This window comes from Brachyhypopomus gauderio, unplaced genomic scaffold (genome assembly GCF_052324685.1).
Source record: "Brachyhypopomus gauderio isolate BG-103 unplaced genomic scaffold, BGAUD_0.2 sc245, whole genome shotgun sequence".
NCBI classification, from domain to species: domain Eukaryota; kingdom Metazoa; phylum Chordata; class Actinopteri; order Gymnotiformes; family Hypopomidae; genus Brachyhypopomus; species Brachyhypopomus gauderio.
The window spans coordinates 27797-42500 of record NW_027507066.1 but is presented as its reverse complement, the minus strand read 5'-3'; the positions used below and the strand labels follow the sequence as shown (position 1 = coordinate 42500).

Genomic DNA, 14704 nt, shown 5'->3' with positions numbered 1-14704 from the left:
CCCTTCCAAGAACCTACAGAACATTACAAGCTCATATGGTCCTCTTTAAAGCAAACTACAAACTCAGAACACCCTATTTAAAAATGGGGGTGTAAAAACTCATAAGGTCCTATAAATGAAAAGAACCTACAATGCATAGTGATGTACATACTCATAAAGCATGGGTTAAAGCAAGAAATTTTCATTTGACTGAAAATTTTTCCTGGCAAAAGACAATGCCAGCAACTACTGAAAATGTGGTGTAGTTGGGACACAGCCTCTTTTGCCTAATTCTACACAATAAACACATTTATAAAGTATATTTATCTAAACAGTGTAAGGTGTAAGGAGAGAAGAGATAATCTATGAAGCGACAAAATGCAACACCTGAACAATAAATATACATAAATGTTTATTTAATGGGAGTTTTCTGGGGGTCCTCTTCCAGAAAATTATTTAAAGATCAAGTCAAATTTAGTGAATCCTGGTGAGTTTTAAAAGGTATGAAGCTCTCTTGTTTTTATCAGATTCACTATCGCATAAACACAAGCAGTAAGATTACCTGCTTTAAGTAGGTATGTTACAAAAAATTAAATGTCCAAAAATGGCAAATTAAATCACACCACTGGATAGAGATTTTAAATACAAACAGAACAAAACCATCCATGTTAAGCCTGGTTTAAGCCTTGAAAGTATAAACCAGGCTTAAGCCTATGTGTCTATGTATACACATTTGTGGGTAACATCTATTTTGGGTATTTTTTATCGCTTCATGTAGTACCTGGTGTATCTGAAACTTAATTTCAGATAGAAATTCCTCAAATGCGTCCATTCTACTAGCGCGGCTTGCGCAAATTTACAAAATTCGAGAGGTGCATGACCTCAGGAATCCACTGCGCGCGAGGCGCTCGCGCACGGGCGGAGCCACAGCGATGACGTCATTTTCGCCGCGCGGACCCTCGCGCCGCGTCAAGTATAGGCGCGAGCGGCGCGAGGGTCCGCGCTTCAGCGCAATGAACAAAGTCATGTTTGTTGGGGTCATACACCTTAACAAGGTGGAATTAAAGCACTTGTACGTCACTTTCAAGGTCCATTTCAACACGTTTTCAACGTTAAATTTATTTAAGTTAAATATTTCTACATATATTTGAAATCATTCGCTTTTTATCACATTATTTAATGGTTGTTTATTTTCAAAACGCCCAATCTTAACGTCTTCACGTTGTCTCATGTTTCGTCCTGGAATTACAAGAAAACTGTTCAATCAGACAGATTGTTGTGAAACGAAGTAGTTACAATTTCAAGCATTTTAAAGTACTTTAGCCTAAATTCCAGCACTTTTCAAACCTGAAACACAAAGCAACATTAATTTTTGTCAGGTAAATGTTCATTCCTGTTTTTGAGGGGTGTTTCTTTATACTACCACATATCGTTTCAGACAACACTGTAAAAAGATTGTGACGCGGCAAGTAGCCTCTGCCGTTCGCGCATGTTTAGCGCGAGGTGTACGGAGTCGCGCGCTAGGGTCAGGCAGGAGGGAGGTCACTTTTCTACGTAATGTCCGAAAATCAGAAGGCGGAATGACCGCAAGTCAATCAAATTACACCGCCGTCATCCATCCAGCGCTGCTGAGCGCCAGTGAGAGGATCATATTTCGGCCACAAAACAGTTAGCACGCGCGTGTGTGTTGTTTATTATGATTTGACGGATTTTTTCCCCAAAAAAATCAAATGACGGAAATCCGTCGTAGTGACGGAGAACTTTAACCCATGTCATAAAGCCTTATTAAAGGCACCTACAGCAGATAGTGAGTTATTTAAGTGGAGCACCCTTGTAATATAATCCCTTGTTACGTACAAAATCTCTAATATTTTGAACTGTCCGTGTCTCCAGAATTGGGTGTTCTGCCTTTCTGCAAGCATCACATTCTATTAAAGAAGCTAACTTCCCATTCCTGGTGTGACGCCCAAAATGTGTCATGACGGCTTTGACATCCGTGGTGGTCCAAGGCTTCTTTGTGTAGGCCCTTTTCCTTTTTCTGACAAGCTCTATTATAAATAATTAATACAGTTTAATAGGATTTTTAAACAGTCATTAAGAAATAAACATGCACAAATAAAATAGAGTGAACATCAAAAATCCTACCATTATTGCCAGCAACAGAAGTCTCAGTAGTGTCTGCGCCAACATTTTCACCTAAACAGTACATTTCAGAAATCGTTTTTGCAATAGTTTGATAACGTGCACAATTCTAAACATATGTAGAGCTATAATCCATCCTTGTACTACAGCCCTCAAAACATTAATTCCTTAATACATATGAATACTTGAACATAACAAAAGAACTGACTGTTTTGATGGCACAGCATTACAAGTATAGGACATATTTTATTGTATTATAATTTAGCAATAAACATTGGAAAACTTTAAAGTTTCTTTTAGGAATATTATCTTATGGAGCAGGACTGAAGGGAACGTTGTAGTGTAGCCTGGTGAAGGCCTCTGGCTTTGGGAAGGTTTCTGGCTTGGAGAACCTGACAGATACCTTTAGATTGAGGACCCCAGTGGAGCCCTTTGACTTAAGAATCACAGCAAAGGCCTCACACTGAAAATGGCAGATGAAGCTGGCAGTTTGGGAAGGCAGCTGTGGTATGTTGGAGGTATCTAGCTTGTGTAGCTCAGTAGGGGTCTCTGACTTGAGAAGCTTGCACTGTGACGAACGTGACTTGTATGGCTGGAGGCTTGTGGATCAGTGATGATAAAGACACTACAGCAGAGGTCTCAGACCTAGGGATTGGAAGCCCAATGGAAGATTGGTGAAACTTGGAGGGTCCTGTGGCTTGGGAGTAGTGGTGGAGGCTAGTTGCTTCTGAGCCTGTTTGACATGAGGTGAAGACCCTGGGCAGCGATAGATTAAGAGGTGACTTTTTCAGTCAGGGAGTGCCTGGCTTGAGGAGCCTAGAGGTGTCTTTTAGCTTTTGGTGTATCTGAGGCCTAGAGCTTCGGGAGTCAGGTAGGGGACTCTGGCTTGGGGAACCTAGTGGGGCACCTGGTTTGGGGATACAGTGTTGCTTAAGGAGCCCAACCATGGCCTGACAGTACCTGAAGTCCCAGAACAGCCACAGGCTGATTAATGTTAGAATTAATCAAAGTGGTGATGTCCTCCATTTTGAAGGGAAACAGAAGCAACAACAATGTCAACTGCAGGTAAGGAGACTTCAGGCCTGGTCTTCTGACTAGTAAACCCTTGTTCCAAGCTCTAGGAAGTCCGGTGAAAGCTTGGAAAGTTCAGTGGAGGGCTCTAGTTTCTGGATGCCTCAGTAGAGGCCTGTGACGCAACGTAAAAACAGGGAAACAGGAACACTACATGTTCTCTACTAAATGCAAGACAGAGGCCAGTTCCTCAGCCAGAGGAACATGCACATACTGCTGATGTGATGGACCAGAGATGGGACAAGACAGATTCAGAAACAGGAGGTTGAAGACCCACTGAGCAGGAAGCAGGGAAGCTGGCTGAGTCAAAGATCTGTTGATTACGTTGCTAGGACTGGAATAAGCCCCAGATCAGCCAGACAAATCACATAGGCATTTAACAGTAGAGAATAGAATGTCATCTCAGAACACACTACAGAACTCCCTGCTGGACTCCAGCAGAACCAGGGTGCAGATGATGTCCAAGAAGAATAAGAGTGTCTTCAGTAGACAAAGAAGCATTGGGACATAACTATTGATCTCTATTATTTAATTTTTGTCTTTTTGTTCTAACAGCCCTTCTGTTTCAGGACTCAAGTATTTAGTGTATTGGTATTTGTTCATGATTCTGTATGTGTACATTTAGTTATGATTTACAGTTTTTGACGACTGCTAACATGCGTTTCCAAATACTTGTGATACATTGTCAAAACTCTAAACACAACAACACATTGACCTCACACAAATAGCCAAATAGTAAATATCGTGTTCAAAAGCGCATTTTCTTAACTAAATAACAACTCTGCATTTCACAATGCAAACAACTTTGTTAAAACACCTGAACCTGGTTCAGTATCCAATCATTCTTTCAAACACTAGCACATATTCTCTTTTCGAGATGAACATAGTCAATCACTGCACAACCACTGTAAAAAAACTAACATTTGATGGCAATACAGAAACAGTATTACATGTAATGTTTTACCCTCTCCCAGCAAACAACAGACATTTTACAGTAACTTCTGTTGTTTTCTTAGTCAGTTCATTTTTACTGTAATCCGCTTCATTTGGACTTTTTTTTCAAATGTGTGCATTTTTGGCAACATACTGTCTACACAATGAGTGATATTTACTGTTAGGTACTATATGGAATGTAGATTAGACAAAAAAGGAGTCAGTAACAGTTTTGCAGTAAAGGGTATATTTTACTGTATTAGGGACATTACTGTAAATTGTGGCCTAACCCAAAAAATAATTATCGTAATTGTAAACATAATTAGCCATGGTCCCATATGTGTAAAAATACACATATACAAAAAAAGCCACACAAGGGGGAAAAACAGAATATAAAACTGAACAGTCTTGTTAGGTCTAATCTAAACGGCCTTCAGCAGTTGGCCACATGTTTTCATCCACATCACATCTGATGTTGGCCCTTGCCATGGACCTGGGAAAGAAAAGCTTGGTATGTCTTATTCACCCCTGGCAGTCTTCAGCTGAAATGTCTCTGCAGTCGGGATCTATTGCATCCAGGAGGGACATTTGGTCATGGGGCCGATGATCATATGCCTTCCACCTCCAGACTAAAAAAAGTTCCTTAGTGGGGTTGAGGAAAGGCGAGTAGGGTGGGAGGAAAAGGGACATCACTCTTGGATGGTCTATAAACCAGTTTGTGATGACATGAGAATGCTACATTGTCCCATCACAAATGTCCTGGTGTTTCCTCCCACCTGTTCCATTTCTGCTTCTGGAACCAGTTGTTGGTAGAGTTCATTCAAAAATCAAAGAAGGAGGTCACTGTTATAGGGACCAATCTGGCATTTGTGAAGGACCAAACCAGCACTTGAGATTGCAGGACAAATCGTTATATTTGCTCCTCTCTGACCCGGTACATTACTGTACTTCATTTTATTTCATTGATCTATATGTGCAAAAAATGTGTACAACAGTAATAACTTTTCAGCTGCCTTTGTTTTTGCATAACTTGGCATTTTATACAATATTTAAGGTTTTGAACCTTAGGTTTTCATTTTTGGCATGCTGTGTACAAGCAATTGTAAATAAGACAAAAACGATCCAGAATTTTGTTATTGGATAACCTTGTGTGTATAGAAAATTTAAGCATTATAAAAACATGTAAAATGACTGCATTTTGTGCCATAACAACATGAATTGAACTAATAGTATAGCCACTGAAAACTGCTGTTGTGTTCACTGTGTTTGGAGTTTTGAAAATGTGACTACAGATTGGACAAACGCAGCTTAGCAGTCGTCAAAAACTGTAAAGGGACATGATTTCTATTTCAGGACTCAAGTATTTAGTGTATTGGTATTTGTTCATGATTTTGTATGTGTACATTTAGTCATGGTTTAAAGGGACATGATTTCTATATCGGGTCATGTATTTAGTGTCTTGCTGTTTGATTATGTCTGCCATCTTTGTACATTTATGTACACATACAGAATCATGAACAAATACCAATACACTAAATAATTGAGGCCTGAAACAGAAATCATGTCCCTTTAAACCATAACTAAATGTACACATATACACAATTAAGGACAAATACCAAGACAATAAATAATTACACGATATAGCTACTATCATCCCCTGTGAACCATATATAAATTTACAAAGATGTCAGTCATAACCAACAGCAAGACACTAAATACATGACCCGATATAGAAATCATGTCCTTTTAAACCATAACTAAATGTACACATACAGAATTATGAACAAATACCAATACACTAAATAATTGAGGCCTGAAACAGAAATCATGTCCCTTTAAACCATAACTAAATGTACACATACAGAATCATGAACAATTACCAATACACTAAATAATTGAGGCCTGAAACAGAAATCATGTCCCTTTAAACCATAACTAAATGTACACATACAGAATCATGAACAATTACCAATACACTAAATAATTGAGGCCTGAAACAGAAATCATGTCCCTTTAAACCATAACTAAATGTACACATACAGAATCATGAACAATTACCAATACACTAAATAATTGAGACCTGAAACAGAAATCATGTCCCTTTAAACCATAACTAAATGTACACATACAGAATCATGAACAAATACCAATACACTAAATAATTGAGGCCTGAAACATAAATCATGTCCCTTTAAACCATGACTAAATGTACACATATTATAGAGAATCAGAAACAAATACCAATACACTAAATCAGGGGTGGCCAACCCGCGGCTCGCGAGCCGCATGCGGCTCTTTGCCTGGTTTCATGCGGCTCCCCAGCCGGTCCGCGGGCTCACCTGCACAAACGGGGCGACACACTGCTACATTTTCGTGGTGCGCGGTTAGTTTACAAGCCTAGCGAGCCGCTAATACTTTTAAAACCGGCGTAGTGGAAAACACGCATTTGACTGTCTTCACAGCTAATAATTTGCACTCGCCACCCCCCCCACCCGCCCGCCCGCCCCGCTCAACAGATTACACTCGCCCATGTACGAACTCTTTGCTGTAACACAGTAAGAAAAGTGGCTCTTGGTCTATGACGGGTTGGCCACCCCTGCACTAAATAATTGAGGCCTGAAACAGAAATCATGTCCCTTTAAACCATAACTAAATGTACACATATACAGAATTAAGGACAAATACCAAGACACTAAATAGTTGTCACGATATAGCTACTATCATCCCCTGTGAACCATATATAAATGTACAAAGATGTCAGTCATAACCAACAGCAAGACACTAAATACATGACCCGATATAGAAATCATGTCCTTTTAAACCATAACTAAATGTACACATATACACAATTAAGGACAAATACCAAGACAATAAATAGTTGTCACGATATAGCTACTATCATCCCCTGTGAACCATATATAAATTTACAAAGATGTCAGTCATAACCAACAGCAAGACACTAAATACATGACCCGATATAGAAATCATGTCCTTTTAAACCATAACTAAATGTACACATACAGAATTATGAACAAATACCAATACACTAAATAATTGAGGCCTGAAACAGAAATCATGTCCCTTTAAACCATAACTAAATGTACACATACAGAATCATGAACAATTACCAATACACTAAATAATTGAGGCCTGAAACAGAAATCATGTCCCTTTAAACCATAACTAAATGTACACATACAGAATCATGAACAATTACCAATACACTAAATAATTGAGGCCTGAAACAGAAATCATGTCCCTTTAAACCATAACTAAATGTACACATATTATAGAGAATCAGAAACAAATACCAATACACAAAATACTTGAGTCCTGAAACAGAAATCATGTCCCTTTAAACCATAACTAAATGTACACATATACACAATTAAGGACAAATACCAAGACACTAAATAGTTGTCACGATATAGCTACTATCATCCCCTGTGAACCATATATAAATGCACAATGATGTCAGTCATAACCAACAGCAAGACACTAAATACTTGAGTCCTGAAATAGAAATCATGTCCCTTTAAACCATAACTAAATGTACACATACAGAATCATGAACAAATACCAATACACTAAATAATTGAGGCCTGAAACAGAAATCATGTCCCTTTAAACCATGACTAAATGTACACATATTATAGAGAATCAGAAACAAATACCAATACACAAAATACTTGAGTCCTGAAACAGAAATCATGTCCCTTTAAACCATAACTAAATGTACACATATACACAATTAAGGACAAATACCAAGACACTAAATAGTTGTCACGATATAGCTACTATCATCCCCTGTGAACCATATATAAATGTACAAAGATGTCAGTCATAACCAACATCGAGGCACTAAGTACATGACCCAATATAGAAATTATGTCCTTTTAAACCATAACTAAATGTACACATACAGAATTATGAACAAATACCAATACACTAAATAATTGAGGCCTGAAATCATGTCCCTTTAAACCATAACTAAATGTACACATATACAGAGTTAAGGACAAATACCAAGATAGATAGATAGATAGATAGATTGAGTATTGAATCACATATGTGGATCTGAGGTAAATAAACTGGATATTTTTTTTCGGCGTGAGATATCGGAAGTGTGGCGTGAGAGCGTGTGAAAACGGTCAAATGCGTGTGTCTCACGCTCAATGCGTGAGAGTTGGCAACCCTGCGTGATGTTTTAGAAAGCAAATTAGCAACGCGATCATAATGCTAATTTCCGCTAGCGACCCTATGGGATTTCCAATATAACATTAGCATCAAGCTAATTGTGCCATATAATTTCTTAGCTATTCACACCAGCACAGTACAAAACACAATATAGAATGAGTAGCTCTAGCCTGCTGTTTAGATCACAAACATTTATCAGTGCTTTGATGCTTCTACATGAGAAAGTATGCTATACGTGATGTTTTAGAAAGCAAATTAGCAACGTGATTATAATGCTAATTTCCGCTAGCGACCCTATGGGATTTCCAATATAACATTAGCATCAAGCTAATTGTGCCATATAATTTCTTAGCTATTCACACCAGCACAGTACAAAACATAATATAGAATGAGTAGCTCTAGCCTGCTGTTTAGATCACAAACATTTATCAGTGCTTTGATGCTCCTACATGAGAAAGTATGCTGTACGTGATGTTTTAGAAACCAAATTAGCAACGCGATTATAATGCTAATTTCCGCTAGCGACCCTACGGAATTTCCAATATAACATTAGCATGGAGGCGTAGAGGCCCGTTCTCTCCTTTAACGAGTCAGCGACAGACCACACCGCCACACGCACAGCGATGATCACAGCTGCTTATGAGAGTGCGCGTTTATCTGTCACCGTACCTGTTTTTATGATTTTAATTGTTTTGAATGAATGCTTGTTTTGTCATCGTAAACATATATTAAACGTCAGACGTCATGTGGATGGCCCAATATGACAAATATGTGTATTCCCCACATGGCATGAAATATAGGAAATAATACAAACAAATTACTTACTTTTAAATTCTGTGATCCTGCCCCTCCGTGAAGATCCTGCCTCTGTGAAAATCCTCCTCTTTCACGGGAAAAATGATGCCTTCGTTCCGCGAGGAAATTGGTTACATTGTTTCGCGGGAAATGTTGTAAAAATTCCCGCCAAATTGTGTAATACTTCTATACCATTCATTGGTTTCAGAGGACATCATTGTAACACACATACACATTGTGGTATAAAAGGACATTTTTTGGAAACTCCAAAAATCTCTTGGGGATTCTTAATCCTGTAAAGCGCTTTGTGACAACATGTGTTGTGAAAAGCGCTATACAAATATATTTGATTTGATTTGATTATATTTATTTAAGTCAGAAAACAACATTAATGCTCTCGGAATTACAAGGACACTTGGGATGTCCTTGTATACCTGGGTGTCCTTGTAAGGCTGGTCAGTAACCTTGTTTTTAGTCTTTGTAAACCATATAGACACACACACACACACGCACACACACACACACACACACACACACACACACACGCACACACACACACGCGCACACACACACGCACACACACACCGCGCCCACGCAGTCATCACTGTGTCATGTTGCTGCTTGTGTAAATCCTGAATGGGTCTAATAATAACACACACACTTGTCTAATAATAACACACAGTTTGCCATTTGATCTTATGTTAATAAAAGAAACACAGGTGTTTCCTGATAATATTAGTTGTGTCCTTGTTTCATGTGTGTTGAATGTGGGATGGTTTAAATGGAACAAGGTTTAAATGGAACAAGCCTGAAGTGGCATGTTAAACCCAGCTGGCTCTTCTCTCTGAGGAGCCGGTTGAAATTAAGCTCTGTAGGTCAGGGTGCTGTAGGTCATAGTGATGTAGGTCAGGGTGCTGTAGGTCATAGTGATGTAGGTCATAGTGCCGTAGGTCAGGGTGCTGTAGGTCATAGTGATGTAGGTCAGGGTGCAGTAGGTCATAGTGATGTAGGTCAGGGTGCAGTAGGTCATAGTGCCGTAGGTCATGGTGCTGTAGGTCATAGTGATGTAGGTCATAGTGATGTAGGTCAGGGTGCTGTAGGTCATAGTGCTGTAGGTCATAGTGATGTAGGTCAGGGTGCAGTAGGTCATAGTGATGTAGGTCAGGGTGCTGTAGGTCATAGTGATGTAGGTCAGGGTGCTGTAGGTCAGGGTGCTGTAGGTCATAGTGATGTAGGTCATAGTGATGTAGGTCAGGGTGCTGTAGGTCAGGGTGCTGTAGGTCATAGTGATGTAGGTCAGGGTGCTGTAGGTCATAGTGATATAGGTCAGGGTGCTGTAGGTCATAGTGATGTAGGTCAGGGTGCTGTAGGTCATAGTGATGTAGGTCAGGGTGCTGTAGGTCATAGTGATGTAGGTCATAGTGATGTAGGTCAGGGTGCTGTAGGTCATAGTGATATAGGTCAGGGTGCTGTAGGTCATAGTGATGTAGGTCATAGTGATGTAGGTCAGGGTGCTGTAGGTCATAGGGATGTAGGTCATAGTGATGTAGGTCAGGGTGCTGTAGGTCAGGGTGCTGTAGGTCATAGTGATGTAGGTCAGGGTGCTGTAGGTCATAGTGATGTAGGTCATAGTGATGTAGGTCAGGGTGCTGTAGGTCATAGTGATGTAGGTCATAGTGATGTAGGTCAGGGTGCTGTAGGTCATAGTGATGTAGGTCAGGGTGCTGTAGGTCATAGTGATATAGGTCAGGGTGCTGTAGGTCATAGTGATGTAGGTCATAGTGATGTAGGTCATAGTGATGTAGGTCAGGGTGCTGTAGGTCAGGGTGCTGTAGGTCATAGTGATGTAGGTCATAGTGATGTAGGTCAGGGTGCTGTAGGTCAGGGTGCTGTAGGTCATAGTGATGTAGGTCAGGGTGCTGTAGGTCATAGTGATGTAGGTCATAGTGATGTAGGTCAGGGTGCTGTAGGTCATAGTGATATAGGTCAGGGTGCTGTAGGTCATAGTGATGTAGGTCATAGTGATGTAGGTCATAGTGATGTAGGTCAGGGTGCTGTAGGTCATAGTGATGTAGGTCATAGTGATGTAGGTCAGGGTGCTGTAGGTCATAGTGATGTAGGTCATAGTGATATAGGTCAGGGTGATGTAGGTCATAGTGATGTAGGTCAGGGTGCTGTGGGTCATAGTGATGTAGGTCAGGGTGCTGTAGGTCATAGTGATGTAGGTCATAGTGCCGTAGGTCAGGGTACTGTAGGTCATAGTGATGTAGGTCATAGTGATGTAAGTCATGGTGCTGTAGGTCATAGTGATGTAGGTCATAGTGCCGTAGGTCAGGGTACTGTAGGTCATAGTGATGTAGGTCATAGTGATGTAGGTCATGGTGACATAGGTCAGGGTACTGTAGGTCATAGTGATGTAGGTAATGGTGCTGTAGGTCGTGGTGATGTCATGGTGATGTAGGTCATAGTGCTGTAAGTCGTGGTGATGTCATGGTGATGTAGGTCATAGTGCTGTAGGTTGTGGTGATGTAGGTTGTGGTGATGTCATAGTCATGCTAATGGAGAACTTTAGAGGACAACACTGCTCGTTGTCCCAGCCCACAGCGCAGGGACAGACGTCCACCAGGCAGAGTGCTGGGGTGTAAGGCGGCGTTGTGTTTTGTGGTTGGCAGGATGGCGTGGAGCTGAAGAGAGGGCAGGATGAGGGGGCGTATGCCAACACCATTCTCCCAAATCACCACCACCACGCTCACCTCCACCAGGGCCGTCACCACGCTCTGCCCTGCGAAGACTTCGCCTGCTAGGACCTGCTGTCTGCCACAGTCACAGACTCTCTCTCTCCCTCTCTCTGCTCTCTCTCCCTCTCTCCCTCTCTCTCCCTTTTCCCCCTCTCTCTATTCCTCTCTCTCCCTCTCCCCCTCTCTGCTCTCTCTTCCTATCTCTTCCCCTCTCTGCTCTCTCTCCCTTTCTTTCCCTCTCTCTACAGCTCTATCTCACTCTCTTTCCCCTCTCTGCTCTCTCACTCTCTCTGCTCTCTCTCCCTTTCTCTCCCCTCTCTCTCTCCTCCTCTATCTCTCCCCCTGTTCTCTCTCCCTCTCTCCATCTCACTCTCTCTCCCTCTCTCTCCTCCTTCTCTCTCTCTCCTCTCTCCTTCTCTCTTTCCTCCTCTCTCTCCCCCCTCTCTCTCTCTCCTCCTCTCTCTCTCTCCCCCTCTTTATCTTCTCTCTCCTGGTGTTGGGTTCAGGGCTCTACAGGACTGTGGATCTCAGCTAACTTCACTTTCTCATTGTCACAAGTGGAACGCCAGTGAAAGCTACAGCCAAAGTTGATCTCTACCCCCGTTCTTGAGCACGGTCCTGCATGTGTGCAGGCTCCGTGTCCTGCAGGCTCCGTGTCCTGCAGGCTCCGTGTCCTGCAGGCTCTGTGCTGTCTGCAGGGATGTGTGTTGTCTCACCTCTACTGGGGGACCTGGTACTGTGGCGCTGGGCCTCAGTGGGACGTCAGCGGGGTCTCTGCGGGACCTGCAGGGTCTCTGCGGGACCGGCGGGGTCTCGGTGCTGCCTGCTCTCCACATCAGGTTAAAGCACTGCGTCCTTTGCTTCGGTTTTTCCTCTGCAGTGTTTCAGTCTTTAAGTACAAATCATCTTGTAAAATAACGTTGCTGAGATTATCATACCATATCATGAGATTACCAATGTAAATTATGTATTTCGGTAATTTATTATTGACCCTTAGACTTCAGAGACTGAGGGTGACCACAGCATCTGTGCTGACCACCATCTCAACGAAGGCTGTAGAAGTATTTGTGTATCAGAGAAGTAGCATGTATGCGGTTCCATAGGGACATATGGGACATGTCCTCTTTATATTAAATGGTTTATGAGTAATTCCTTAATGTATATGAGAAGTCCCACTAATTTTGTAATGTTATTTCTATAGAGATTTGATATGTGGGACTGAGACGCTGCTGTCTCCTTGTGGCGTTGTCCCCTTAAGAGAGCAGAACGACACTCCAGTTCACTCCAGTTCACTCCAGCTCACAGACGACGACATTGGGGCCAAATCCACAGGCAAAGACTCACTTCCACGTTCACTTTATCACTCCATGGATTCACTCTTCTAGCCCTCCGAAGAGCAGTTGATAAGACAAAGACGCCAGGCAGGGCTGGTCCAGAGGAGTCCTGCACTCTCCACTTCTGCTACGAGAACAGGAGGGTGAGATTTCCTCAGGTAGTGCAAATGCTGAAAGAGAATTAGAGAAGAACTGATTGGGCTTTGAAAAACTGGTCGTTTCTGTCGTTTGTGACACGAGGGTGAACTGATTGGTGCAGCGGAGACTCTCCCTGTGCTGAACTGTACCGTCCAAACCCGCAACGGCATCCAGAATTTCTCCCGGCGGGCTGGTTCATGGCGCTGTGGGAATGATGAGAGAAGGATCTCCCCGTCTTCTAACAGCTAAAGACCTGCTTCATGACTGGTATTGTTTTTAGTGGAAGTGTCTGGTAAAGCAGGCGGCACCAGCAACAGCCCGAACCACAGCGATGATGACTACGCTAAGGTAGCAGCGATGCTAAACTTGTTATGCTAAGCTATGTGTGGCAGGCGGACACACAGCCCATGAAAGGTTGCTGCTCACTCAGTTCAGGGGCTTGGAAACTCCTGACCATCCCAAAAGTATTTTGAGTGTTAACAGCTGTAAACCCAGTGTGTAGATATCAGGGCTCTGGGTGTCCTCAGCGTCGTCTTCAGCTTAACGTCGAAGTTAAGATCTGGAGTTGATGTCATTTCTGATTGAATTTTTGATTAATTTATCAGATTTGAGGATGCTGTGGTAAATCTGTCATGATGTTCTTATGATGAAGAGAACATGAGGAAGGATGAACATCACAGAAATGTTAAAGCTGTGAAGTCACACAGAGCCCTCTCACCCTCTCATGTATGTTGTCTTAGGATCACGGTTTTCCTTTGTTTGATTGATTTCGCTGTAAAAGAGCTCTCTCAAAATGCCAAATGTTCAGTTCCTCAGATTGCTTAAAATTTCTTTAAATTTTTGTTTTACCAAATCAAGCACAACTGAACAGTTCCTCTGAATCAAGATGGGAACCCTGTGGACGAACTATGCACTCTGGAAGGAGGGCAGCGGGGACGCACATACACCTCTGTAACTGTATAACACCACCTCAAACTCCACCATCTCTCTAGATGGTGCATTCACTGACCTCCAAACCCTTTAACTCTGAAGAACTCTGTCAGCTAACAGTGATCAGAATTGGCAAGTGTTACAAAACGACTGTGCCAGTGACGCATTGTGGAACTAAGCCAGGTAGACAACTGTGCAGGTAGAACACACCTGTCCAGCAGAGCGGAGATGTGGACGTTGTTCTCCAGTGTTGGGGGGGGGGGGGGGGGGGGACCAGACCGATCTGTTTTTTGTTGGCTGGTATATTTGTCCTGTTTGCTGAGTGGCGTTTGACCTCAACAGCCACAATTCAACACAACAGCCACAATTCATAACCATCAGGAGGACAACACTGACATTTTGGTATTTAAGTGTTATATATAAGTGTTTCGTTTCTGTTTTAATTCT

The 14704-nt window shown here is 42.0% G+C and overlaps 1 protein-coding gene across 1 annotated transcript in view; it reads left to right on the top strand.

Moving 5' to 3' along the window:
* Positions 1-14504, top strand: part of LOC143504254 (acid-sensing ion channel 4-A-like) — a 115795-nt gene extending 101291 nt beyond the window's left edge. Inside the window, 1 exon segment of the mRNA XM_076995765.1 lies at positions 11790-14504. Coding sequence (XP_076851880.1) covers positions 11790-11921 — 132 coding nt within the window. The 3' untranslated portion in view covers positions 11922-14504.
* The last annotated feature ends 200 nt before the right edge of the window (positions 14505-14704 follow it).